Source organism: Gymnoscopelus braueri (genome assembly GCF_963280865.1).
Source record: "Gymnoscopelus braueri genome assembly, chromosome: 19".
Lineage (NCBI taxonomy): Eukaryota > Metazoa > Chordata > Actinopteri > Myctophiformes > Myctophidae > Gymnoscopelus > Gymnoscopelus braueri.
The window spans coordinates 43797883-43825800 of record NC_137621.1 but is presented as its reverse complement, the minus strand read 5'-3'; the positions used below and the strand labels follow the sequence as shown (position 1 = coordinate 43825800).

At 40.8% G+C, this 27918-nt stretch overlaps 1 protein-coding gene across 4 annotated transcripts in view; it reads left to right on the top strand.

Annotated features, from left to right (window-relative positions):
- The window catches only part of rock2a (rho-associated, coiled-coil containing protein kinase 2a), a 74321-nt gene extending 46794 nt beyond the window's left edge, over positions 1–27527 (top strand). For 2 of the 4 annotated variants that reach the window (XM_080414904.1, XM_080414903.1), the window contains exons 19-33: positions 3069–3253; positions 4673–4742; positions 5492–5595; positions 6771–6957; positions 9810–9903; positions 10934–11028; positions 13300–13491; positions 14010–14181; positions 14435–14505; positions 15090–15178; positions 15722–15800; positions 17397–17661; positions 18305–18515; positions 23488–23625; positions 25343–27527. In XM_080414904.1, the coding sequence (XP_080271030.1) occupies positions 3069–3253; positions 4673–4742; positions 5492–5595; positions 6771–6957; positions 9810–9903; positions 10934–11028; positions 13300–13491; positions 14010–14181; positions 14435–14505; positions 15090–15178; positions 15722–15800; positions 17397–17661; positions 18305–18515; positions 23488–23557 (1884 nt within the window). In that variant the 3' untranslated portion in view covers positions 23558–23625; positions 25343–27527. Of the gene's footprint in view, positions 1–3068; positions 3254–4672; positions 4743–5491; positions 5596–6770; positions 6958–9809; positions 9904–10933; positions 11029–13299; positions 13492–14009; positions 14182–14434; positions 14506–15089; positions 15179–15721; positions 15801–17396; positions 17662–18304; positions 18516–20024; positions 20965–23487; positions 23626–25342 lie in introns of those variants that run through there. The other 2 variants (XM_080414905.1, XM_080414906.1) reach the window with 2 other exon arrangements.
- The last annotated feature ends 391 nt before the right edge of the window (positions 27528–27918 follow it).

Genomic DNA, 27918 nt, shown 5'->3' with positions numbered 1-27918 from the left:
GGTCTTAATGGATTAATCTACATAATGACGTCATAATGCAATGACGTCACACTGTCATCACGGCCGTGCAATTGTCCTTTAAAATGAGTTGTCAAATAAGCAAAACATAATTTGGCAGCATTTAGCGTCATTGCTACCATTTTATCAATTGACACTGGGTAATTTTTGTAGTTTGTGACATTGTTTGACGGTGGTGCTGGTGTGTGAAATGTTTCGATGGACGGTATATCTGAGAGGAGGACCAAAGAGTGCTCATGCTGCTGTCGCAGTAAGACACAAGTGTACTGCTTTGCAGGGGGACATAGCAACAGTGATCAGATGGAAGTGCACATCTTCAACACAGTCTCTCTACTCTGGATGAAGCTGCCTCCAGTGACAAGAGGAGAGCGTCCCCTTGAGGTTCCCTCCAGGCGCTGCGACCACACAGCTGTGCTCATAGAAGATATCTACATGTGGGGAGGGTATCCTCACTGCAACGTGCTTTATGCATTTGATGTCGACGCTCATAGATGGTCGAAGCCCATGGTTTCTGGAACCATTCCAGATGCGAGGCGTCTCCACTCAGCCTGTGTCTTGGAGAAGGTCATGTTTATCTATGGAGGACTCACCCGGCTGACTGGACTCACTAATGACATCTACAAGTTGGACATCAACACCATGGTCTGGGCTTTGATTAACACCAGAGGCAAACAACCACCTGGTTCATTGAGGGGCCTGGGCCATAGGGTTTGGCAAGGTCAGTGTGTTTGACACAGAGACCAACAGCTGGCTGAGAACACCTTCCACTCAGCCTCTCTCAGAAGTACGCCGTAGTCATTCAGCCTTTGTCTACAATGGAGAGCTTTACATATATGGTGGCTCCTGGAACGAGCACTTCAGTGATCTGTGGAAATTCAATTCAGAGACCTTCTCCTGGAAGAAGGTTGAACTCAAGGGAAACGGCCCTTCTAACCATAAGATGTTCTGTTGCACGGTGGGAGATCGTATCATCCTCTTTGCAGAATATGCATACACTGATGATCTGTACATCTTAGATTTAAGTCCAACACTGAAGACACTATGCAAGCTAGCAGTTATCCAGTACGGTGTGGAGCAGTCAGAACTCCCACACAACATCAGGTGGGAACTGGCAGCCATGACAGGAAGAAAGAAGAAGAAGAAAAAGAAAAAGAAAAAGTGCCCCTCGGAGCACAGGTCTCCGCCAGGTCAGGTACATTATTGTGGCCTCCTGGTGGCGCTATAATAGGCCAATGTGAAAAAGGTGCCATATTTCTTCTTAGGCCTTTCACGGCAATCGGACACTGCATTCATGATTTGTGTAATTTGTGAGCTTGTAGATCTGCTTCTTTTTAATTGCATGAAAATATATGATGTATATTTGCCAGACCCAAGGGGTCGGCCTACAGGAGGCTTTGTCGGTCGGTCTGTCCCTCTTTTCCTCTGGTCTGTTCCTCTTTTCCTCTGCACACACGCGAAGTCCGGCCATTCAGATTTCAACCACTAGGGGTCTGGCAGTGCTCCGAGGAGCACTTTTTCTAGTTTTCAACATGGCGACGATTATGCAGACAGATTACAGTTAAGTGACAAAGAAAGAAAGAAAAAAAGACCATTACTGCATCAAAAGTAATCAGCAAACCATACTATAAAAACTGGTGAAACATTGGTCAAATTGTCAAATAAAATGTAAGAAAGAGGCAAACATTTTGAAAATAGCCGATCTACAACGCCTCGCAACATGAGATAGATCGATCTGTAGATGGATCTGCTTGTAGATCTGCTATTTATCTGTGGAACCGAGTCGAACTAAATAATGACTAAATAACTCCCACAATTCCAAGTGCTTGTCAGGGTGGGGGGGTCCTAAGTTCAAATATAATTATTTTGGGGGGTCACAGCCTGAAAAGGTTGAGAACCGCTGGCCTAGGGTTTGTAACAATGTTCTGCAGTCTAGACACTTTGTAACTGGCTGTTTTACTATTGTCTGACTGCATTGGCAGTGTTGATGTCCTTAGTACAAGGCATTCTTGTACTTCTGTTTATGTGGACACAGATACATAGTGTGTGTGTGTGTGTGTGTGTGTGTGTGTGTGTGTGTGTGTGTGTGTGTGTGTGTGTGTGTGTGTGTGTGTGTGTGTGTGTGTGTGTGTGTGTGTGTGTGTGTGTGTGTGTGTGTGTGTGTGTGTGTGTGTGTGTGTGTGTGTGTGTGTGTGCGCGCGCGCGCGCTGTACTTGTGAGGGCTTGAGTTTCCCCCCCAATTATAGTAGAATTTCAGAAGTAGACATTTTGAGGACACAAGAGAAATGGTTGTTTTATAGTTGAACAAAGATTTTTAGAGTTAGATATTTCTGTCACTGTTCAAAAGTTCAGGGAATCAGGGAAATAATGAACCTTATGCAACAGAGGTGGTGTAAGTGTGACATCTAGTGGCTGAATGTTGTCTATTGGACCTTTTTTTATTTTCACCAGGCAGATTGTTATAGGAGCACGTTTGAATGTGCAATGGATGGCTTTGGGTTTTATACAGTGGTGGAAAGTAACTAAGTACTGTACTTGCGTACAATTTTGAGGTATTTGTGCTTTACTTGAGTATTTCCAATTTCCAATACTTTAACTTCTACTCCACTACATCTCAGAGGCAAATATTGTACTTTTACTCCACTACAATTCTTTGAAAACTTCAGTCACTTTGTAGATTTTTATTATTATTACAAAACACACATTAACCACTTCAGCCCTATATACATTTCGGCCATTTGAAAATAGCCGATCTACAAGCTCACAATCCGTTGCGATGCGACGCATTGTGAGCTTGTAGATCTGCTATTTATTTTCAAAAGATTTTTATACAGTTGAAAACTTGAAATGGGACATTCTGCATAATGAGTACTTTTACTTTTGGTACTTTACATACATTTTGATGCCAATACTTTTGTACTTTTACCCAAGTACATTGAAAATTCCAGACTTTTCCTTGTAACAGAGTATTTCTACATTGTGGTATTGATACTTTTACTTAAGTAAAGATTTTGAGTACTTTTTCCACTTGTTTCTCTCTCCCTCCCTCCTAGGTCAAAAATCTGACACTGAAGATCGAGCAGGAGACTCAGAAGCGCAGCCTGACCCAGAACGACCTGAAGGCCCAGAACCAGCAGCTCAACTCGCTGCGCACCTCCGAGAAGCAGCTCAAGCAGGAGACCAACCATCTGCTGGACATCAAACGCAGCCTGGAGAAGCAGACCCAGGAGCTTCGCAAGTCAGTCCTCCACCCTGTCGCTGCCTGAAGTCCTCCCATTGTTAGATCTAGATCGGTGTTGATTTCTTCGACTAAAAAACTATGACGAAAAACTCAACTACCTTTTTTTTTCACTGACGAAAAAACTAAACAAAAACTAAATAGAAACTAAGCCACTATGACTAAAACTAGACTAAATATACTGACAATTTTGTCAACAAATAAAAACTATTATTCCATACACTAGTGGTTCTCAAAGTTTTTCACGTCAAGGACCCCCACATTTAAAATGTATTTGGCCGCGGACCCCCATCTGAAAAGGTTTTGTGCCAGGGACCCCCCAGAAGAGAAGATTTATGTTTTTTTTAAATCCAAGATTATTCGATATTCCTCCGAATTTTTCAAAAATAGCAAATGTACAATCTCACAGCGTGTCACTTCGTGCCGCGCTGTGAGCTTGTAGATCTGCTATTTTTGAATAGCCAACATATTAATGGATAAAGTGGTTAAAACGATTGTGATGCTATGTTAACTACTTTTGCCGGGGACCCCCTGGAACCCCCTCAAGGACCCCTGGGGGTGCCCGGACCCCACTTTGAGAACCACTACTGTATACAGTATGGTAATAAATATTGAGATATTCTTTATTATCAAATATTGGGGATAACCATACTGTCTTTACATTGGTTTTGGACGCACAGTAGAATTCCTCTGTTTAAATATGTATATAATATTTCCCCCCCCCCAAGGACTTTAGTTGGTCCACACCAAAAACACAGCAAAATATCTTTCAAGTGTAAATAACCATACCACGACTTAATTTACTGTATATTATTTATTTGGTGGATGTTACTGTATGTTACTGTATGTTTTATAGTCTCTAGACGGTGAAACGAAGGTGGTGAGGTGGGCCTAATGCTTGGCAAAAAAAACTGAAAGCAGTGTTCATTTCATCGACCTTTTTTCACTGACGGAAAACTAAACAAAAACTAAATAGTAACTAAGCTATGATGACTAAAAGTATCACTGAAGTATATGGGCAATTTCGTCAACCAATACAAACTAGCCAAAAATGTCAAGGAGCGGCTAGCGGAGAAGAGATCTAGTCAATTTATGCTTGGTTGTGCGTGGGGATCGTGCTCGGAAAATAGCAGATATTTTCGGCAGGCAGCTAAGTATAAATCAGGCCTTACGACGCCATCACGGCCCGCCAAGATACATTTTAGTCGACTAAATCAACCATAGATTTAGTTGACTAAAATCTTAACTAAAACAAGGCTAAAACTGAAACATTTCAGATAACTAAAATGTAACAAAAACGTAATGGCAATTTATTCAAAAGACTATGAATAAAAACAAAATACAAATTAGCTGTCAAAATTACCACTGATAGAAAGGCTGTACAAATGAACTAAATATATGTTTTTTTCCCCACCACAGGGAACGACTAGACTCCGATGGCCAAATGAAGGAACTTCAAGAGCAGTTGGAAGCTGAGCAGTATTTTTCTGTGAGTCTTATTCGCTGCTGTGTTATTGAAACCGCTGTGGTTAAAAAAATTACTTCATACTTCAAGGCTCATTATATGCAGAGGTTTGTGGGTGTTTTTAGGCCTAAACCAGCCAGTATAAGCTGTCCATTCTGCATCTGTTCGATGGCGCGCCTCCTTGTTTGCTGAACTTGAGTCGAATTTAAAGTCCATATTTCTTTCCATGCATTTTCTGTTTTCCTCTCTCAACATATAAGTGGGCCTTAATGGATTGCTGAGTCCATTAAGGACGGACCACTTATATACATAAACAAAAAATGACGTTAGTTTTTAATGTGATACATAATCCAGTGGTCTTTATCTATCTGTAATGTCTCATTTAAACTTATCGTCTCTGTCGGGTGGAAACCTCAGATGTCCAAAATCCTTTTCAGGATTCAAATTCAAAAGTAGCAGATCTGCAAGCTCAAAATGTGCCACGTTTCGAGCTTGTGGATCTGCAACTTTTGATGTTTTTGTGTGATGCTGTAGTATGATCAAGTAGGGCATTCATTTATGAAAAGAGATGAGAGGTTTCTGCCCGACAGCAACGATATTCAAACTAGGCTTAGTATGCCTTACTGAACTCAGGGCATCAGTTAAGTGGATTCATGCTAGATGTTGAAGTTAAGTTTTGCATGCGTTTTGCAGACATTGTATAAGACTCAGGTGTTATGCGTGTTTGTTTCGCAGACGTTGTATAAGACTCAGGTGTTATGTGTGTTTTGCAGACGTTGTATAAGACCCAGGTGCGTGAGCTGAAGGAGGAGTGTGAGGAGAGGAACAAGCTGTATAAAGACATGCAGCAGTCACTGCAGGACCTGCAGGAGGAGAGGTGGGTTTACTGTGCTCTCAGTCTGTCTTTACAGTCTGTTTTTACACGTGCACGTGTGTGCTTGCGCACATGATTGTCGCTCGGCCACTGACTGACTGACTGACTGACTGATGAAGTTACACTATTGGTCGGCCAGCCGAGTGTTGCTGTTTTTCCACTGACCCGTTGCTCTTTCAAAACGATTCTACATGAAACGGCGGCTTCACAGTCTTCAATTGTGCCTGCAGGGATCTTCAATTACGTCCTCAAGAGGGTGACCAATAGTGTGGCTTCATCAGAGCACTTGAAAATCCAGAAAGTCGGTCGTTGGAACGAAGTATAACTTAGCCTGTGTCATTTTAAGATTTCTTTGGCTATTCAAAAATAGCAGATATACAAGCTCATAGCGCGGCACCGAGTGCCGCGCTATGAGCTTGTAGATCTGCTATTTTTGGAAAATCTTGAAAATGTGTGCAAATCTTTGAAAATATATATATATTTTTTTTAAAGCGAATATTTTTTACTCAAATCTTTGCTTCTGGGGGGTCCCGGGAACAACGTAATTTGCGATGGGGGTCCGCGACCAAATACATATAATTTTGGGGGCAGTGCCGCTTTAGACTCCACGGGGGCCCTAAGCATGATACAGGACACATGCACACGCGCTGCGCACGCGTGCATGTGTCCTCCGCAATTTTTTTTTGCGGTTCTGGGCGGATTGGGTTCGTTTTTTTCGCGGTTCTGGGCGGATTGGGTTCGTTAAATTTTTCTTTTTCCGGCGGGTAGGCGGGGCCCCACGCAACCTGCGTAGTGTGCGTGTAGGGAGAAGCGGCACTGGGAGGTTTGAAAACCACTGACATTATAGCAACATACGTTTTTTCAAAAATCTGTTTGTAGAATCCCCAGAAGCAAAGATTTGAGTTAAAATGTTCGCTTTAAAAATCATCAAAGATTTGCAAAAACGTTCACGATTTTTCAAAAATGCCAGATCTACAAGCTCATAGCGCGGCACTCGGTCTTAATGGGTTAAGCGTAGACATGGCTGAGGACGATGCCGGCTGCTACACACACACACACACACACACACACACACACACACACACACACACACACACACACACACACACACACACACACACACTAAAGACACACACACACACACACACACTAAAGACAAACGTTTCCTGGGTTTCTAGGGACTCCCTGGCTACCCAGCTGGAGATGACGGTGACCAAGGCGGACTCTGAGCAGCTGGCGCGCTCCATCGCCGAGGAGCAGTACTCTGACCTGGAGAAGGAGAAGATCATGAAGGAGCTGGAGCTCAAGGAGATGATGGCCCGCCACCGCCAGGAGCTGTCCGAGAAGGACATCACCATCAGCTCGGTGAGAGGAAGATAGATGGATATAGATATAGATACCTTTTTATCAAGGGCCCAGCATCCGGCTTTGAAATTGAGTCTATATAGGAAGTGGCAGTTCATATGAATGGCCTGTGTAGTTTCGCTGTTTTACCCCTGCTGGTGTCAGAAGAAATAACTCTCAATGCAAGTGGGTGGGTTTTTGCCGAACTTTAGACTTGATTTTATTACCTTAATAAACATTGTCATAAATACTATATGCTTCCTGTCGCTAGTTTAAAGTCTTCTTTCAATCGCCATGATATGCCTTTTGGTCAATTATGGTCCCATTTATTAAAAAAAAAAGGATGATAAAGTAGGGTATGCTCTAGGAGGGGTGTGGCTACCTTGTGATGCTTTGATTGACAAGCTACACAACCAATAGCATTCATTCCCCACCCCCGCTCTGGTCCCAACCAATAGCATTCATTCGCGATATAGAAAGATGGCGGATTTGAAATAGCTGAAAAATAGGCTTCATTTGAGTCTATGGGCGTAAACGCTGTCCATTCTTTTTTACAGTCTATGCTTTTTATTGATCCTGTGGGGGAATTTCAGTCGCCCAAGAGGCAGCACAGCAGTTAGTTACAAAGTTACAGGTACAGAGTAAGGAAAGTACTGTCGTATACAGCAATACAAAGGTTGAAAGACAATGAGAAGCACCGTCAATACAGAACAACAGTATACAAGAGTACACAACTATCCTGCACAATGCAGAAAAACAACACCACCAGGTTACAGCGTCCTTACAGTATCCTGCCCCAAAACAAATGGTGTCGGTGTCAACCGTGCAACCATTAAAATCAGTGCAATGCAAAAGAATAAGACATATTTTATTTGTTGGTACGGTAAAGGCTAGGGCTGGGATCCGGAAACCGGAGGAATCGGATCCAACACCGGGGAACCGGAATTCCGGTTCCATCACATTTGGAACCATTTTCCAGAACTGTTTTATCACACTTTTTTACGTTAACGCTTTATCAGAGCTGGTATGGACTTCACGTCTGCTATAGTACAATTATTATTATTATAATACATTTTTTATCCTCCTTTTTATTTTTATTTTGATGAATCATGGTGATGTACTGGTTGGTAGCCATTGGACAGAGCACCTATTAATTGATGACTTTTCATTGTAGATAGGGGCAGGTATAAATAAGATTTATCTTCTTCCTGCTCCAGAAAAAGTGCTCTAGTCAAGACTTTTTCTTCATAACAGGCACACAGTGTGAAAAACAGCTTGTGATGTTGTTATAGTGAAAGACCGCTCTGTGGATGAAGAAGTATATAGACAAAGATCTAATAAAAAATAAATAAAAGCAGACTGAGAAAAAGGCACGTTGTATGCCTTTTTTTAATAAAATCTCCACAGCATTCGTGCTGGATTTTGGCCTTTTTTTTTTGTGGCTGTTTGACATTAAATGTGTACGCCTGTTTTGAGTTTTATTTGTAACAAATCCTCATGTCACAAAGTTGAATTGAATGAAATGGATGGATTTGAGCTGCAGTTTCATGACTCCAGGCAGAAAACTGTGAAGTCTTGTGTGGTGCTGTGGTGCATGTGGTCGGTGTCATTTCTAGCGTGGATTTGGTCACAACAGGATGAAGCAAACACACTGCTCTCACTCTTAACCCATTGAGACCGGGGAAGCATCTGTGTTATTTTTAGATTTCTTTGGCTATTCAAAAATAGCAGATATACAAGCTCATAGCGCGGCACCGAGTGCCGCGCTATGAGCTTGTAGATCTGCAATTTTTTTTAAAAATCATGAAAATGTGCAAATATTTGAATATATACATTTTTAAAGGGACAATTTTTTACTCAAATCTTTGCTTCTGGGATTCCCTATTACAAAAATATTGGGGGTCCGTGGCCAAATACATGTACAATGTATTTGGGGGGTCCTTGACATGAAAAAGTTGGACTGGTATAGAAACATACGTTTAAAAATAAATAAATGTAGGATTTAGAAGACACTTGTAGAATCCCCCAGAAGCAAAAATTTGAGTTACAAATGTTTGCTTTAAAATATATATATTCAAAGATTTGCACGCATTTTCACGATTTTTCAAAAAAATATCAGCGAGTGCCGCGCTATGAGCTTGTAGATCTGATATTTTTTGAATAGCCAAAGAAATCTAAAAATGACACACATATGGTTCCCCGGTCTTAAAGGGTTAAAGGAGCATACCACCCTTTTTGATGTGGATCCTTTGCCACTTTGATAGGATTCCATTCCTTTTACATGCTTTTTCCGTTATTGAGATGTATCAGCCTATTCAGGATTGTTATTGAAGTCTGATGCCTCTCAAAACATAACAGTATCTTAGCCACCTCAAAATCACACAAAACTTTACCACACTTCAAAATGCTATCCTGATGTTGGTCTTCTTGTATCAATCGCATGGGACCTTTGGGAGAGATTAGCTTATGAAATGAAATCCTAAAATCCTGGTCTGCTCCTTTAAAAGTCTGCGGTCAGTTAGCTTATATGACGGCACAAAACAAAATTAAAAATTAAAAGCAGCAAACAATGAGGCAAACACAGACAGGAAGACATGTGAAAGAAAAAGCAGCTAGAAACTAAAATATATATATATATATATAAGAATGAAATGCTAAGTAGATTAAAAACAATTACAAACAATGGAGAGTGGTCATGGATTTGAACTGTGCAAACGATGACGGTGAAACTAAACTTTAAAACGTGTTGAAGGGCATTCCGGGCATGAAAAGAAAAAAGAGGAATCTGAACTGGCCAGAGAACAATTCTGATTTGACACAGTCCTTTGTGTAGCGCTCATTAACAGGAATGGTGTTTTGTCTTCCTGCCACAGCTAGAGGAAGCTAATCGCACCCTGACCAGTGACGTGGCCAACCTAGCCAACGAGAAGGAAGAGCTGAACAACAAACTGAAGGAGACCCTAGAAGGTAACACCTTCACACTTCACACTTCAAACTAGGCCCTGTCACAATTATTACACAATCGTCCAAGCGCAATCATTTGAGATAATCACAATTCTTTTGCTAATCGTCATAATCGTTTCCATGTTGGAAAATGTTCAAAAGAAAATAAAGAAATAGTGGAAATACAAAAATATTTTTTGTGTTACAAATTTTGAGTGTAAAATTATTAAATATGGCCTATTTTGGCAATAGTATATTATTTATCTTGAATATAAATAGCTTGAGTATTGGTCATTGTGAGTCATTTCTTCGTATATTTAAGTTATTTGTCATATCTGTCACGTGCAATTTTTGTTTACAAAGCCCTAAAAGCCAAACAGATTTTTTTTTAAATCTTCCAATGTTCAATGAAAAAAAAAACACAATTAAAACTTTATTTGCAATTATTTGAATGACATTTAATCGTCAAGTAAAATGCCATGATTGTGACAGCCCTACCTCAAACTAACCCTGCTCCTAGTGCACAGTAAACCCCCTCTGGTTAATGTACCAATTTGTAACTCTTGAGAGTGTACAAATGGAACCAAATTGACCCATAAGGCCATTTGCACACTCCCAGAGTTAACCCATTAAGACCTGGGACGCATCTGTGTCATTTTTTTTTATTTGAGCTAAAAAGCATTATTTTACCCTTTTGGCTATTCTAAAATAGCAGATCGACAAGCTCATAGCGCGGCACCGAGTGCCGCGCTATGAGCTTGTAGATCTGCTATTTTTGAAAAATCGTGAAAATGCGTGCAAATCTTTGAATATGTATTGTTTTAAAGCGAAACATTTTTAACTAAAATCTTTGCTTCTGGGGGGTCCCTGGAACAAGATATTTTGAGATGGGGTCGGCAGCCAAATATAATTTATGGGGGTCCTTGACATGAAAAAGTTTGAGCACCACTGATATAGAAACATTATGTTTTTCAGAATACTGTTGGGATTGATTTAGAAGACATTATGTAGAATCGGCTTCAGGTCTTAATGGGCTGATGTGTTGTTTGTGCAGATGTGGAGCGGGCCCAGGACTGGGAGCAACAGATCAGCCTCATGAAGGCAACGTTTGAGAAGCAGCTGCAGTCAGAGAGGACGCTGAAGACCCAGGTAGGAGTTCAATCACAAGGCCTTACCTGTCATTCAGTCATTTAATTGAATATGGTCGTCGTTGTAAACGAAATAGATGGAACAATTTCGAACGATAGTTGAGCCATGAGGCTGTGTCTACAAAGTGTTTGTTTGGGTGTTTTCTGTACCATCTGGTGAACAAAGTAGCAGATAGATAGACACATACACAGACAGCCTCAGTATAATAGATTTAAAGGACAACTTTGTTTTTTTACAACCAAGGTTTATGTTTTAGCTTGTAATTAAAGTAAATAAAAGATAAGTGTTAAAAATGTTCATTTACTGCTTTCTATAGCTTTAGCAATTTTTGTGATTTTTTTTTTTACAGTGGGTGGGGGCATTCAGGCAGGTGGCTAAATATGTATTTTTTACACAATAAAAAAGGTCCCGTGGTTTTTGATGGCCAGATGTGAGTTGTTGGGGGCTACAAGAGCTACTGTAAATAATAATAAAGAAATCATCGGGTTATTGTGTTAAAAATACATACCTGCCCGAATGCCCCCCCCCACTGTAAAAAAAAAAAAATATGCTAAAACTATAGAAAGCAGTAAAAAAGAAATTTAACACATCTTTTATTTACTTTAATTACAAGCTAAAACATAGACCTTGGTTGTAAAAAAACAAAGTTGTCCTTTAAAGCTACCTACTTCTACTCAACTACATACATATCAGAGGCAGATATTAGCCTACTTTTACTCCACTACAATTATTTGAAAACTTTAGGTACCAGTTACTTTGTAGATTTTGGTTATTAATACAAAACATACATTGACCACTTCAGCGCTATATACATTTCCTCTTCTACCCCGGATTTGAACGCGGTTTCCAGTGCAATTGCTGAAATTTCACCATTGTGATAATAGAGCCTGCCTGCTTGATCAGAGGATACACTGAATTTGTGTCAGATCCTGTGTCTAGGTGAGACATGGCCTTTGACATTATCTAAATGTCTCAATAGAAGAGCAGGGAGACAAAATACAACCACCCTGATTGTATAAGTTATATTGTAGTAACATACTCTACCATACAGATTGTACAAAATTACATTATATTCATTAAAAAGGGCCCTTTTAAACCCTGTCCTCAAGGAGGAAATTAAAAGTACAGTATCTGCGTTCTGTTGGCCTGGAAGAAACCTTGTTTTAAAACAAATGCAAATTGTGAAAAATGCTCATGATTTATGTAAATCTTTACATATCTTGAATTAACATTTTCACTTGTTTGGGACTTGAAACAAAAGGTTAGGACTTGTGTGGGACTCGAAACAAAAGGTTAGGACTTGTTTGGGACTTGAAACAAAAGGTTAGGACTTGTGTGGGACTCGAACCAAAATGCTAAGGACTTGTGTGGGACTCGAAACAAAAAGCTGAGAACTTGGACTTGACTTGGGACTTGGCTGTGTTGACTTGGACTTGACTCGGGACTTGAGAGCAAAGACTTGAGACTCGACTTGGACTTGCAACATAGGGACTTTGTCCCACCTCTGCTATATTCTGATAGTAATCGTTGCTATAGAGTGTTTGTTCAGTAACAGGAGTCTCCCTGTCTCTCCAACTCTTCAATAAACAGAAAATACATTTTCAGGTGGGTTGCGAAATCTGTGCCAATCAGGAGAGAGTCCCCTTTTATGAGCTTCCATTTTATAGTGATCCAGTTCCAATTTTGCCTGTTCATTTCTTAGTGCCGTCACTTCCGATTTCACTTGTTTATCCTGTATCCTGTGTGAGTTCTCTCTCCTCATTGGTCCACATACCAGCTCTGACAGTGTAGATGAAACCGGTTCCGGAAACGGTTCCAAACCGATTCTGATTCCTCAATGTTGGATTCGATCCCAAACCCTCAGTGGTGGAAAAAGTACTCAGATATTTTACGTTTTAAGTAAAAGTAGCAATACCACAATATAAAAATACTTTGTTACAAGGTAAAAGGCCAGTGTATAAAAATGTTACTTGAGTAAAAGTACCAAAGTATTGGCATCAAAATATACTTAAAGTACCAAAAGTAAAAGTACTAAAATGTTTGAAAATAGCCGATCTACAAGCTCACAATGCTTGTAGATCGGCTATTTTCAAATAGCCTAGGTATGAAATGGGGCTAAAGTGGTTCATGTATGTTTTATAATATAATAATGTATATCTGCAAAGTAACTAGTAACTAAAGCTGTCAAATAATTGTGCTGGAGTGAAAGTACAATATTTGCCTCTTAGATGTAATAAAAGTACTCAAACATTGGAAATACTCCCCCCGCAGGCCGTCAACAAGCTGGCGGAGATCATGAACAGGAAGGAGGTGCGCGCCGGAGGCAGTCGGCGTGGCAACGACACGGACATGAAGCGCAAGGACAAGGAGAACAGGAAGCTGCAGCTGGAGCTCCGCTCGGAGAAGGAGAAGCTCAACAGCACCATCATCAAGTACCAGCGGGAGATGAACGACGCGCAGGCGGTCAGTATAACACCACCGCCACCGCCACTGTCGTTTTTGAACGCAGATTATTTTCACGTAATTAAAAAAAAAAAAGTTTTTGGCATTGAACATAAGAGCGTAAAAATCTACTTTTCATTTCTGTTTGCCTTTTAGGCTTTGAAACACAAATTGCACAGGGCAGATATGACAAATAACTTAAATATACACGGAAATGACTGATAATGACGGTACGAATAATCAAAATAAATAATGTACTATGGCCAAAACAAGGCCATGCATTTCATACTGTAATTGTATACTTCAACATAAATGAATAAAAACTAGCGTAAATAGCTGTGTGAGATTATAGATCGGCTATTATCGCTATGTTTCAACAGATCTATTTGTACACGATTCTGATGATTATGCAAAATTAATTATATCTCAATTGCGATTACGTAATGATTGTGACTGGCCTATACGGTACCATACAGATCCATACTTTTGACTTATCGGGGCTGAATGTCAACCCTTTCCCGTCACGTTGTGTTTTGCAGCAACTGGCAGAAGAGAGCCAGATGCGTATTGAGCTGCAGATGGCCCTGGACAGTAAGGACAGTGAAATAGAGCAGCTCAGACATCTCCTACAGACCCTCAGCGTCCAGTCCATGGACTCCACCAGCATCAGCAGTGGACCCGAGTTCGATTCCGAGGACGCATACACAGTCGGTCAGTGGCGTTTTTTTGAGGATGTGTTTGCGCAGCTTTTAATAACGTTTTTGATTCCATTTTATTATTAGAAAACAAAAAGATCTACAAGCTCACGCCACGTGTTGTTAGCTTGTAGATCGGCTATTTTCGGTTATCGGTTGTTTTAAGATTAAAGACCTAAACATCATCGTTACATTTTCAGTCATGAGATTTTGTCTAGCTTCATTCCATGGGACCACTTGTTCTAATATCCATCTCTTTTCTCTTCCAGAAACGCGGCTTGAAGGGTGGCTCTCGCTTCCTGTTAGGAATAACACCAAGAAGTTTGGATGGGAGAGAAAGGTGAAGTAGAAATGATTCCATGCTTTGAGCTTTTGTGTACTGTAACCCAAAGGGTTCCCAGACTTTTCAGGCCGTGACCCCCCCCCCCCCCCCAAAAATATTCATATTTGAATAGGGGTCTTGGAATTGCACTTGGAATTGTAGGCATTACATTTTAGTTTGACTCTGTTCCACAGATCAAATATGTATTCAAAAATTACCAAAGAATGTATGTTGCTGTATACTGTACATAGCAACAACTACCCCAAAAGGGGTTCCCGGATTGAAATGCATAGTTACGGATAGGGGGTTCTGGTGTAAATGGGTTAAAAAGGTCTTAAAAGTCACAATTAAATTGTAACTTTTAAGACCACAATGTGTAGATACCCTGCATACACTTATACTGTATCTTGGTTTGTTTACTGTTGAGTGAGAAAACAATGTTGCACATTAAGCTAATCATCTGGGGGCTCCCCCCAAAATCATTTGGGGACCCCCCTGGGGGGGGCCCCGACCCCCAGTTTGGGAACCATTGGACTGGGGAATATGACTGGGGGAAACAACTTGATTCCTTAACCTTGTCTTTTTCTGTTTTGATATCGTAGTATGTCGTAGTCAGCAGCAAGAAGATTCTCTTCTATAACAGTGAGCAAGACAAAGAGCAGTCCATTCCCTACATGGTGTTGGACATAGAGTAAGTGCATTCCTCTGCTGTCGTTTGCTGTAGAAATAACATTGTCGTTGTTGTCGGGTGGAAGCCTTGTATGTCCAAAACGTACTTTTAAGGATACGGAGGGGAAAAAAACAACCTGTGTTCCAGTGGAACCTATCTATTTATTATTGTAAGCTCTTATTATACTTCTCATTGCTTAACTTATACAACCCACAGACAACCACTTTCAACCTGGCGTCCCTGTTTTGTGTATGTCAATATAGGCAAAGAAAATGGTGAAAACAGCCTATCTATAAGCTTCACGTGTTGCATCACGACGCGTTGAGAGCCTGTGGCTGTTTCTGCTACTGTTGCGAGGCACTGTCTTACGACAAATTATATAATAGACTATGATATAATTCTTCATAAATTAATGCGCTATTAAATAGAGAATTAATTCATGATAAATGTATGATTAATTCATAGAAAAAGATGAAATATGGAGATTCAAGGTTGTGATAATAGCTCGTGTTAATGCAGTTATGATACTCATTACTTACCAAGGAACGTTTCTTTCCTTTCCAGCAAACTGTTCCATGTGAGGCCTGTCACTCAAACAGATGTGTACCGCGCCGACTCCAAAGAGATTCCAAGGATATTCCAGGTTGATTCTTATCACACTTTTAATGTCTCTCATTAAATCAGCACTAAGTAACTTTCCTCTTCTACCCCGTATTTGAAGCTGGTTTCCTGCGCAAGTGCTGAAATTATTACCATTGAGCCAATAGAGCCGGCCTGCTTGCTCAGGGGATAAATTGAATCTTGAGCATCAGGTCAAAATTCTTGTCAGATCCTGTGTCTAGGTGAAACATGACCTTTGACACGATCTAAATGTCTCATATTGACATTTTTGGAAAAAAATTAACAAACTTTATTAAAACTTTTTTTTTAAAATCAAACAACAATTTCGCGGACCCCCTGCAGTACCTCCTCGGACCCCCTAGGGGTCGCGGACCCCCTGTTGAAGACCTCTGCTCTACCGTACAGATTGGACAACATTACATTTTATTCATTAAAAAAAAGTTACATAGTGCTGCTTTAATCATGATGTTGGAATCAGTTGTGTTGCCCAAAAAACGATTTGGAAAGTTGATGCCACAATGCCTTTTATGCACCAGCAACTAAGAAAAACGTAAAGAATATAAGCTGCCTGTGTGCACCAGAACTGCAGAATAATGCATACCTGCCAATCTACACGTATTTGACATACCAACTAACATCATTCTTGGTTAGGTTTCGCAGATATGAAATGCCAGCTGAAAACTACACAAATAAAAAAAAAAATATATATGATAATTTTATTACAGAAATGTGTAAAAAAAAAAACAATACCGTACAATGTATTATTCTGCATTTAAATGGCATTCCTCCTGTTGTGCTTCTGTAACGTAGTGTAACGTAGTCAGCCCCTCCATAGTCTCAGAGCCCCCTCCCCTCTTCCTTACCCAACTCTTGCCAACAAACATCCATGCACTGGCGACCTTACGATTCCCACTCGGCTTACGGCTGGAAAACAAAAAAAGAGTCGCGTTATAAAGTAAACCTCATCATTATGTGCCCTCAGTGAATGCCAGCCGAGGCGCGGCGGGAACAATCTTTAAAATGTTCCCTATTAATACATTCGGACCGGGAAAGCATAGACTGTGTCATTTTTATAGATTTCTTTTCAAAAATAGCAGATATATGAGCTTGTAGATCTGGTATTTTTTGAAAAATCTTGAATTTTTACGCACATCTTATATATATATATATATATTTTTAAAGCGAACATTTGTAACTAAAATCTTTGCTTCTGGGGGGGGGAGAGGGGTCCCTGGAACAAAATATTTTCAGATGGGGGTCCGCGGCCAAATACATTTTTGGGGTTCATGACATGAAAAAGTTTGAGCACCACTGATGTATAGCAACAAGTGTAAAAAAACTAAACAAAACTGCTAGGATTTAGAATCCCCAGAAGCAAAGATTTTAGTTACAAATGTTCGCTTTTTAAAATATATATATATATATATATTCAAAGATTTGCACAAATGTTCAAAAATGTTTAAAAATACCAGATCTACAAGCTCATAGATCTGCTATTTTGAATAGCCAAAGACATCTAAAAATGACACGGATGCTTTCCCGGTCTTAATGGGTTAATGCTTCAGTTGTTTTCGGTCTTAACAATCTTTAAAAAAAAATCCATTCCAATTCCAACTAGATTCTCTACGCCAACGAGGGTGAAAGTAAGAAGGAGGCAGAGTTTCCTGAACCGCTGGCCATCGGGGAGAAGTCCAGCTACATCTGCCACAAGGGCCACGAGTTCATCCCCACCCTCTACCACTTCCCCACCAACTGTGAGGCCTGCACCAAGCCGCTGTGGAACATGTTCAAGCCCCCGCCCGCGCTGGAGTGCCGGCGCTGCCACATCAAGTGCCACAAAGATCACATGGACAAGAAGGAGGAGATCATCGCGCCGTGTCGAGGTATGTCCGTCTCAGTGATTACCAACCTGTGGGCCGGGGCAAATGTACAGGGACAATTGATTATACAAAACATTTCGGTAATTGGTAATTTAACCCATTAACTCTCTTTGGCCGGTCGCGATCTTCCATTCCAGAGCTATACGGCCTTTTGAATGTGGCTTGTTTTTTGAAAAACAGTAGAAATCATTCACAGAAAAAACGAAAATTCGACATTCTTAAACACCAAAAATGGCAGCTCGCAGCTCGGCACGAAGTGACGTGATGTGAGCTTGTATATCTGCTATTTTTGAATAGCCAAATCTAAAATCTAAAATGACACCGAAGATTTCCCGGTTTTAATGTGTTAATAAAATTATCGATTCATAATCATCCCTATTTTGGGTATGGGTAAAAACTTTCAAAATGGTGAAAATAGCAGATAGATGGGGTATTTAAAATAAATAAATTACACCACACTGTTGTGTGACAAAGTATGAAATAACAAGTGGTTAATCGATTTGTTGATATATATAATAAATAAATACCGGTAAACGCTTCTGGATGATTCAATCAAAAAAGTAACCGACAGAATAATCGCTAAGTAAATCACTGATAAGTCCGCAGCACTAGATCTGTGTTAAAAATATGTCCCGTTGTCTTGCAGTGAACTACGACGTGTCCACGGCCAAGAACCTGCTGCTACTGGCCATCTCCCAGGAGGAGCAGCAGAAGTGGGTGAGTCGGCTGGTCAAGAAGATCCCCAAGAAGCCCCCGGCGTCGGAATTTGCCCGCTCCTCGCCGCGCGCCTCCATGAAGGTCCAGCCCAGCCAGTCCATGAGGAGACCCAGTCGACAGCTTCCCCCCAGCAAGAGCAGGTACAGTAGAACTGTGGCCTCCCTGAGTAGTAGACCCCGGGATCGACTCCTTTTTGGGGATTTTCTGATCCGGTCTAGAGGGGATGTTGTTGAATATCTCCTTTTATCAAATCCAAATCCAGTATCAAATCCACAAGCTCGAAACGCGTCGCTTCGCGCCGCGACTAGATTAAATTAGTAATTCAATCTGGTCGGAACAGGAACAAAGTGGCGGCCAACCGGAAACCACTTTCTAGAATTCTAGAGTAGGCGTGGCCTAGACCGGATCGCACTGGTCAGTTCAGAATGAAAGCCTAGTGATGCAAGGTTATAGTCCTTAAGAGGCTGCAGGGATATGGGCTTGACTTTGTACAGGGATGTCCAGGGTTAGACACTTGTTGGACTGTTTTTTGTCAAAACACAAAAGCGGAGTTAGACATTTGTGGTCTCCTTATGAACTGGAATCATTCAGGTTCCGGCACTCGGTGCCACGCTATGAGCTTGCATATCTGCTATTTTTGAATAGCCAAAGAAATCTAAAAACACGACGCCATGGCGTTCCGCTAGTTATTTTTTTGGCAAGATCATGCGCACGCACATGAACACGTTCCCCTCGATTTCGTGAGCCAACTACCCAAATGGCTACTTTGCATGACAGGTTCACAAGTGAGTGTGCAAATGCATCCTCACTCCTCGCGTACACGGTAAGCATCACAGCATTTTGGCTTCAGTAGGGCTGCTGCCAGCATCCTATCTGCACGCAGCAATGCCTCAGTCACCGCCGAAGAAGAGAAAGATACTCGTCCAGGGCAAACTTTTAGTTTCAGCTCCTATAATTCAAGGCATTCCTTGAGAGGATTTACAAAGACTAAAACTAAGCTAAAAACTAGTAATTTCCTATACAAACATGTTTCCTACTGTGTATTCACATTAAAGGAGTAGTTCACCCAAAACATTACTTATTTTCTATCAATTACACACCCAATGAAGCATTGAATTCATTGCGATCTTTTGTTTTTAACGCATTCCTAAGCCAATAATTTGATAACCTGCGGTCTCTCCGGTAGGAGACACAAAGAGTCTCCTTTGTGTCTCATACATTAGCATCTTTATTATTATCATAAAATTATTGGCTCAGGAATGTGACAAAAACTGAAAAATCTCCATGAATTCAATGCTTCATGGGTGTGTAATTGATAGAAAATAAGTAATTTTTTGGGTGAACTACTCCTTTTAAGGTAAAATAAAATGTGCGCGTACTGTAAAAAAAAATCCCCATTATGAACAGGAGGCTCTGTTGATGCTTCACAGCTGTGGAATGAACCTTGTTGTTCGTCCACACATGGGTTCTCCCATTACACACTCATATATTTGTGTTTGTTTCAAGTGCGATTCAAGAATTACGCTGTTTTTAAAGTTAAAGCACCACTGAGTGTACTTTAACACAGGATCAGCTCAACTCCCTGTCAGGTTCAGATGAAAAGTTTCATTGTCACTCTGCTTGGCCATCTAAGATGATCTCCCTTTCAGATTACTGGATTTCGGTCTTCAGGACTGGCACTGGGCACTGGATGATATCGATGATGATTGTTCCTCTATTCATTTCTGATGAGCCGACGGGGTAAAACTGTGTGCAGTGTGCTGTGCAGTGCGTTTGATATTTGAACTGCAAGCTCTGGACATTTTGAGGGCTTTGATCGCAACACAGGAATACCAAAGCACACTGATTTGCCAAAGGGACTGAAACGGCAAATATCAGCGTTGATAAAAGACAGCGATGTACTTCGATGTCTTTCTTCCCTATTAACTCATTTAGACCGGGAAGGAGTCTGTCATTTTAGGTTTTACCCACTTTATCCATTATTTTATACTTTGGCTATTCAGAAATAGCAGATCTCATAGCAAGCTCATAGCGCTGCACCAAGTGCCACACTATGAGCTTATAGAGCTGCTATTTTTGAAATATTTGTATTTTCTTCTGGGACAAAATATTTTGAGATGGGGGTCCAAATACATATCAAATACATATCATTTTGGTGATCCTTGACATGAAAAGGTTTGGAGAACCACTCACATAGAAACATAAGATTTTCAGAAAACTGACATTTGTAGACTCGGCCTCAGGTCTTAATGGGTTAATGCTTCAGTTATTTTCAGTCTAGTTGAAAAGTGTGGTTCATAATGCACCTTTGGGTACATATCATAATGATAATAATTCAACATTTTATTAATCTACATGGGGACATTCATTTATATACTGTAAGGTTGGGTTCCATTAGTTAGACCCTCCAGAAAAACGTGGGCAAAAATCCTAGATTTTGCGATGAAATATGCGGGGTTTTTATGTGATTTTATGCAGTGAAGTTGCAAAATATGCGGTAAAGTATGTGATTGATCGCATAATCACATTTTTCTGGAGGGTCTAATTAGTTCCAACTCATGTGGGGCGGCAGTGGCTCAGGAGGTAAAGCGGCCATCTTGGAATCGTAAGGCTCAAGTGTCCTTGAGCAAGACACTTAAGCCAGATTCCAAACCCGAAAATCTCGGCCACTCGCTCACTCCCACTCGGTCACTCCAACTCCAAACCGGATGTGCTAAATTCCAATTACTCAGTTGCTTCTTGGAGGAGGCGAGTGGAGTCGAGTGGAGGAGCTGAGGAGGCTCTCTACTTCCGCATTTAGCGAGTGTACATCAAGTGTAGGCTCGACCACTCTCGTCAGCTCCTCCGTGGCAGACTTCCGCATCACGTGTACACGTTTTTTTAGTTTTTTCCCTTCTCCTGTGACGTATACATGGTCCTCCTCCACATGTGGCCACACAAACAATGCTTGAAACCCGAAACCATGCCCCGAAAACACCGGCTGCCCCCCCCTCGCCCCCGCCGATCACTTGCGCATCTCACACACACACACACACACACACACACACACACACACACACACACACACACACACACACACACACACACACACACACACACACACACACACACACACACACACACACACACACACGCACACACACAGTGTAAATTGACTGAAAAGACGCAACAATACGATATAAAGTATAATACAATTATATACATTGTAATATATTGTGCACACTTATTCTGTCTCAAAAGCTGATAGTTCATTTCTCTCCTTGCATGTCTCAATGCAGTGCATGGACTACTATAAATTACTGTGACAAAGATTATGTTTAAAATAATGTATTGTATTTATATATAGACTGAATATAGGAGAGGACACTTTACGCTTTAACTATAGCCGTACTCATTCAATTCTGAACCGATTCTTAAAATTTAAAATTCTCTATTAGCTGTGAAGGGTCTTCTTTCATGTCTATCAGTCATGATTTATTTCGCTATCAAACAATATCAAGCAAAATCACAAAATCGTCTGAGTTTTTTTCTTTTTTCTTCGTCCCATAAGTGGGAGGGATATCACCCAAACTCTCAAAACCCCGAACATTTGAAGGATTTTATGAAACCTCCCCAGACAGCCCCCCAAAAGAGGACATGTCCGGGGAAAAGAGGACGTATGGCTACCCTGCATGAATGATGTAATTCAGAGTCAGACATACTCTGTAATATACGGTGGCTGTTATAAGCAGCAGTGCCGTGCGGGACTGCTGCGGGGGGTGGGGGGTCTGGGGACTGTAAGAGCAAAAAGAGGGACGGGTCAGGATTTAATTCATAAATGTTTAATCATCCTGGCGCTTCGTTCACTATTTCAGGAATAAATGGCTTTGCACAAAATGTTAACTATAAAGATAACAATGTGGCCATCCACATTGATGAATTGTCTATTCTTATATTATGTATTATTCTATACCTGCATATTATTCTATGCATGTATATTTTCATCCACGGCTCTGGTCCAGCTGTTTGAGACGTCATAAGTGATCGCGGAATTTTCTGTCGCTTTGAAATGACGGACCCAGTGCAGTCCGATCCTTTGACGGCAACCACTCGACCACTCGACCTCACAAATAATCCTCGGCTCCTCGCAGGGGCGGGGCTTAGGCGCGAGTGGAGGAAGCGAGGAGAGTGAGCGAGTGACCGAGCTTTGGGGAATGGAATCTGGCTATAAAGCCTTGCATGGTTCCCTCCGCCGTCTGGGTGGCCATGTTTAAATGTATAAATGCACCATTTATTGGAAAGTACCCAGATTCATTAAGCTCCTCCAAGTTTGTTTTGTTTTTATTGAATAGTTTTTTTATTGTTCATACCGACAGCACTTTATACATTAAGCTATAAAACTGCAGCTTTGAGAGGATCCATCTTTTAACCCATTAAAGGGATAGTTCACCCCCAAAATGACTTTTTTTCTATCGATTAGTCACCCCATGGAGACTTGAATTTATGGATATGTTTTTGTTTTTTTTCGCATTCCTAAGCCAAAAATGTCATGAGCTTGTATATGTGCTATTTTTTGAATAGCCAAAGTATAAAATAATGGTTTATGTGGTTACACAGATGCGTTCCCGGTTTGAATAGGTTAACCTCCGAGAGTATATTTGTAATTGATTATTATTACAAAACATACCTTAACCACTTCAGCCCTATGTATACTTAGGCTATTTGAAAATAGACGATTTACAAGCTATTTTCAAAGCATTTTTATACATTTGGAAACTTGGGACATTGGGGGGGACATTCTGCATAATGAGTACTTTTACTTTCAGTAGTACTTAAGTATATTTTAATGCGAATACTTTTGTACTTTTACTCAAATGCATTTTGAATACCGGACTTTTATTTGTAACTTATTAGTATTTCTACATTGTGGTACTGGTACTTTTACGTAAGTACAAAATGTGAGTACTTATTCCACCACTGATGACTTATGAACTTCATAAATGCAGCTGTATTTATCCAACTTCTTAGCTGGCTCCTATACACATTCCTGTGACCAGCATACCACTTAATTCAAAGACGCTTTACAAGTACAGTACAACCATTGTGACCTTTACCCTCCCCCTCTGACCTCAGTCCCCACAGGTCAAGCGGTACCAAGACGAGACGAGAGGAGTCCAACAATGGATACTGGCACAAATCATGACAGTTGTCAGTCTGTGTGCTTATACTTTGCTCCAGACGTTTTCTTGATTCACAGCTGAATTTGAGAATGTATGTGTGTTTTTAGTGTTTTACAACCACAAATGGCTTCTTTTTTTTTTTGTGCAATAACCTGATGGACACAACCCTGATTGGGTGGTTTGTGATGGTGCTGGTGTAATGAGGTGTCTGTAATGTTACAGGTGGTGGCTAGTGGCTACATGTGGCATGTTGCCCTAATGCACTGTTTCCCAAACACTTGGGTCGGGACACCATTTTTATGGGTCACAAGAAAATATCCTTACATACAAAAATATATCGTTTCAAAATATTAAAAATAGAAGTGTTTCATAAATAAAAAATATTTTCAAAACATGTCATAAATAAAAACAGAAATCAAAGAAATTCCATACATTAAAAAACAAACAAAAAAAGCATATAATAAGTAGTGAAAATAGCAGATTTTCGACACGTTGTGAGCTTGTACATTGCTGTTTTCACTAGTTTGGGTCCTGGGGAGATATCACATTTCCCTTTTGGGTCTTGAGCTAAAACGTTTGGGAACCACTGCCCTAATGCATGCACTGATTGAAAATAATTGACTTAATAATTGTTTTATTAATCTGTACACCATAATTATTCTCACAGTGACCATTTTGCTTTTTACTTAGGGTGCGTTCGGAAATATAGCGCTGAGCGCACTGGCCAATACAAACTTAATAGGCGAGTGCGCTCCGGTGCGCAATTTCCGAACGCACCCCATATATACTCTGCACCCTACCGCATATTACTGGGTGTTCGGAATGGAAGCTGATTTGAGGATCATTGTCTTTATTTACATGCAAACCAAAAAGGTCATAATAGAACAATAAATGTCATTTATTTATTTGAATTTCACAGATGCCTGATGCATCGTTCATAGAAAGTTGGCTGTCGATTAATTTTTTTTTCTTCTGTGCAGTGAAATGAAGACAATTCCCACAACTTCTCACAAATGTTGTAGGGGAATAAAAGTGGTATTATATTTGTGAAATATTTAATTGCCTATGATGTGAACAAACCCATCAAATTACGTATGAACAATAATGTCAATCCGTTAGATCAGTGGTTCTCAAAAGTGGGGTCCAAGGACTCTAAATTGACCCTTACAAGTCTGTAACTGTGACCGTATAAAAATGGAACCAAATGCACCCTAGCGGGTCCATTTGGTTCCATTTGTATACTGTCAGAGTTAAGGGCGGAGTCCTTGGAATTTAAAGGTCTTATGACATTCACTTTCATTTTTTTTTATGACCTCAATTACACCCAAAAAGTAAAACAGAACTTTGAACATTCAGTGGATTTTCTGTGGTCTGGTGTTTTTCTGAATAATTAGGCTTAAAAAACTGGGATTGGCCCCTTGACTTTGACGTCAGTCCCTTAATCCTGCCCCCTCTCCTCCCCGCACCTCCCCTCCCCTATCCTTGGGGGGGCGGAGCAGAGGCGATGATTGACAGGCAAAACCCCTCAACAGCGACACCCGCAGGCACAGATTTCTTTTTCCATTGCAGTTGAAAAGGCTCTAGAAATCGGAGAGAAAAAAACCTGCCATGGATCACTGGAGTGGATTTTTCAGTTAAAACATTTGAATACACGTTTGAAGCACCATGATAAAGACTTTTAATGTGTTGTAAAACTGAATGTCATGAAACCTTTAAAAGTTTGAGGAACATTGCGTTAGATTGACATTTTCATTTGAGATTGCCAGAAACTAACCTTTGCCTGTGTGTCTGTTGTTTTTTCCCTGCAGTTAACCTTGCTTTGGGTGTGAGGCTCAACGTCAGGGTGGTGGGGAGGTGTTTCCTCCTCAGTCAGAGATGGACCATACAATGCTCCACTTGCACATCATCAGCGCACCAACACTTCACTCCTCCAACAAAAAAAAACGGTTCTGTGATGAAGGCTCCCCTCCCCACCACACCAAACCCCACCCAACCCCAACCCACTGCTAACTACTGGACTGGTGGAGTTAAAGACTGTATCAAACTCGCCTCAAACGCCTGTGATGATTTCGAGACTGGTTGGCTTCGTGAGCCCAGTTAGCGGAGGTCCTCTTTAGGTCCATAACCCGAGAAATGATGTCGGTGTGGCGCGATGGTTTGGGCAAACTTGTTCTGAACACGAGAGCACTGTTGAAAGCCCGTCTGTAACCTGACAAGGTGATGCACTTACCTCAACTTCTCCACCAAGACACTGTTCAGAGAAGGAACCAAAAGACATACGTAGGCTACTGCTTACCTACCACCTACGGGACTCCTTGTGGCCAAAAAGAAAAGACTTTTAAACTTTTACGTGATTGTAACCAATCTGAAGGGTCTCATATTGACAGGCTATACTTATGGGATAGTAAGTACTCCCAACTTGGGTGGGTAAATACAGCTGAAGGTCAAGTGTAGCCCCTGATAACCTGCATTGTTTCACTTCCAAACTGTTGCCTTTTTATGTCATGCTGACCATAGATACTTGCCTCGCATAACACTACTTTTTTTTTGGTGAGCGCGCACGTTGAGCCACAGGAACTTGAATAAGGTACTTAAAAGCTAAGCGAGCTGCGACTTCCAGGGGGAAAAAAATCGACTAGGTCTGGAATCCTTGAACATTGTAAAATGCATTCCTCGAGTGCCTCTAATTCTTGATTTCTCTGACTCAACCTTGCACTGCCTCATTGATTCGAAGTACGATAATATTACACAAGGGTTATCCAACAATAGGCTCTATGCACAGCAGCCATATTAGAAGGAAATTGGGCCTCTTCCTTACTTCCTTCACAGGTGTTACCAATGATACTAATGAAGGCTCTGTTCCATTTAGTGCAACACAGTGGTTCTCAAACTTTTTAATTTCAAGCACACCCGTAACTCTTAGAGTGTACAAATGGAACCGGTTCCATGTGTACACTCTCAGAGTTACACATCCGTAAGGGGCCATTTGGAACCCCCTCAAGGAACCACGAAGGTACCTGGACCACACTTTGAGACCCACTGGTGTTTCCAGTGAGCCAACATGCACAACATCAGCACCCTGACTCTGTTTGACCAGAATGGAACAGAGCCTTAATTAGTATTATTGGTAACACCTGTTAAGGAAGTAAGAAGAGGCCCAATCTCTGTCCAATATGGCTGCTGTGCATAGAGCCTATTCTTCATTTGATAATAGAAGCCGGGGCCAGGCGTAACGCCCAGGCAATCCTGTAACCATTACCAAAATTGCAAGATCAATTTTATGAGGGAAATGTTTACTGAATGCAAGGGGCACACCATTTTGTTCTTTTGCTCCTCTGATCCAAGCTTGGCTCCTTCGTTGTTTGAATGTACATCTGGAGTTTTTACCAGAGATGACACACTAGCATTGTATGACGTGGAATTGTTTTTCTTTGATCCAAATCTACTTGACTGGGGGCTCCGTAAGTTAACTTGCATGTGTTGTTTGCCCCCCCCATTTGGGCCTCACAGACTTTAAGTGCTGTCCACTACTATTCCTGGGGGATGAGGGGAATTTGTCAAATTTTATGGGTAAAAAAAACGAAACAAAATGGGGCAAGAAGACTTATGCAATCATGGCCCATAAAGTGAAGTATTGAGCAGCACCATGCGATGGAGGCTTTTGTTAGAATGTGTTTGTCCTTATATTTTTGTATTAAAACCGAACTCCTAGTTTGGGCACGTTGTGGTGTGTGTGTGTGTGTATGTGGCTCACATAGCAGGTGGAGAGGAACACTTTGTGTGCCGAGTGTGCTCTCTCCATTAACCAAGAAGCATGTTTTATACATATATAAATATACACAGTATATATTTTACATGACATACAGTGCACATTGTATTATTTATACTGCCTTGTCCACTTTGTATTTAAGGGCGCTACATCCAAGATTGCATGTTTGCTACCAAACAGCTCTATGATAACTTTCTTCAATAAAGACATGGATGTGCCTTTTGGTTTGGATTGCTTTGTGTGTGTTTAACCACGTAAACCCAAAACTTGTTACTTTTCAGGAGATGGGAAAACGTATAATGTGTTCCAATGTTGCAAATCAGTGTGGTTACTTTAGCACTTTAATTGATTCCTTGGATGAAACTCCCAAGATGGCGTTGTCGAAAGTACTGATCTGACTGTTTCTGCCAGGGTTACATTTAGTTACTAGTTACAGTACTTTGCAGACAAATTATATTATAAAACATGCATTAACTTTAGCCCTATTTTATACATAGAATATTTGAAAATAGTCGCGAGCTTGTAGATCTATTTTCAAAAACTTGCAATAAAATGTAATATGTTTTAAACATTCCAACACAAAGGCTCCCTGGGCACAACATTTTCATGAAAATA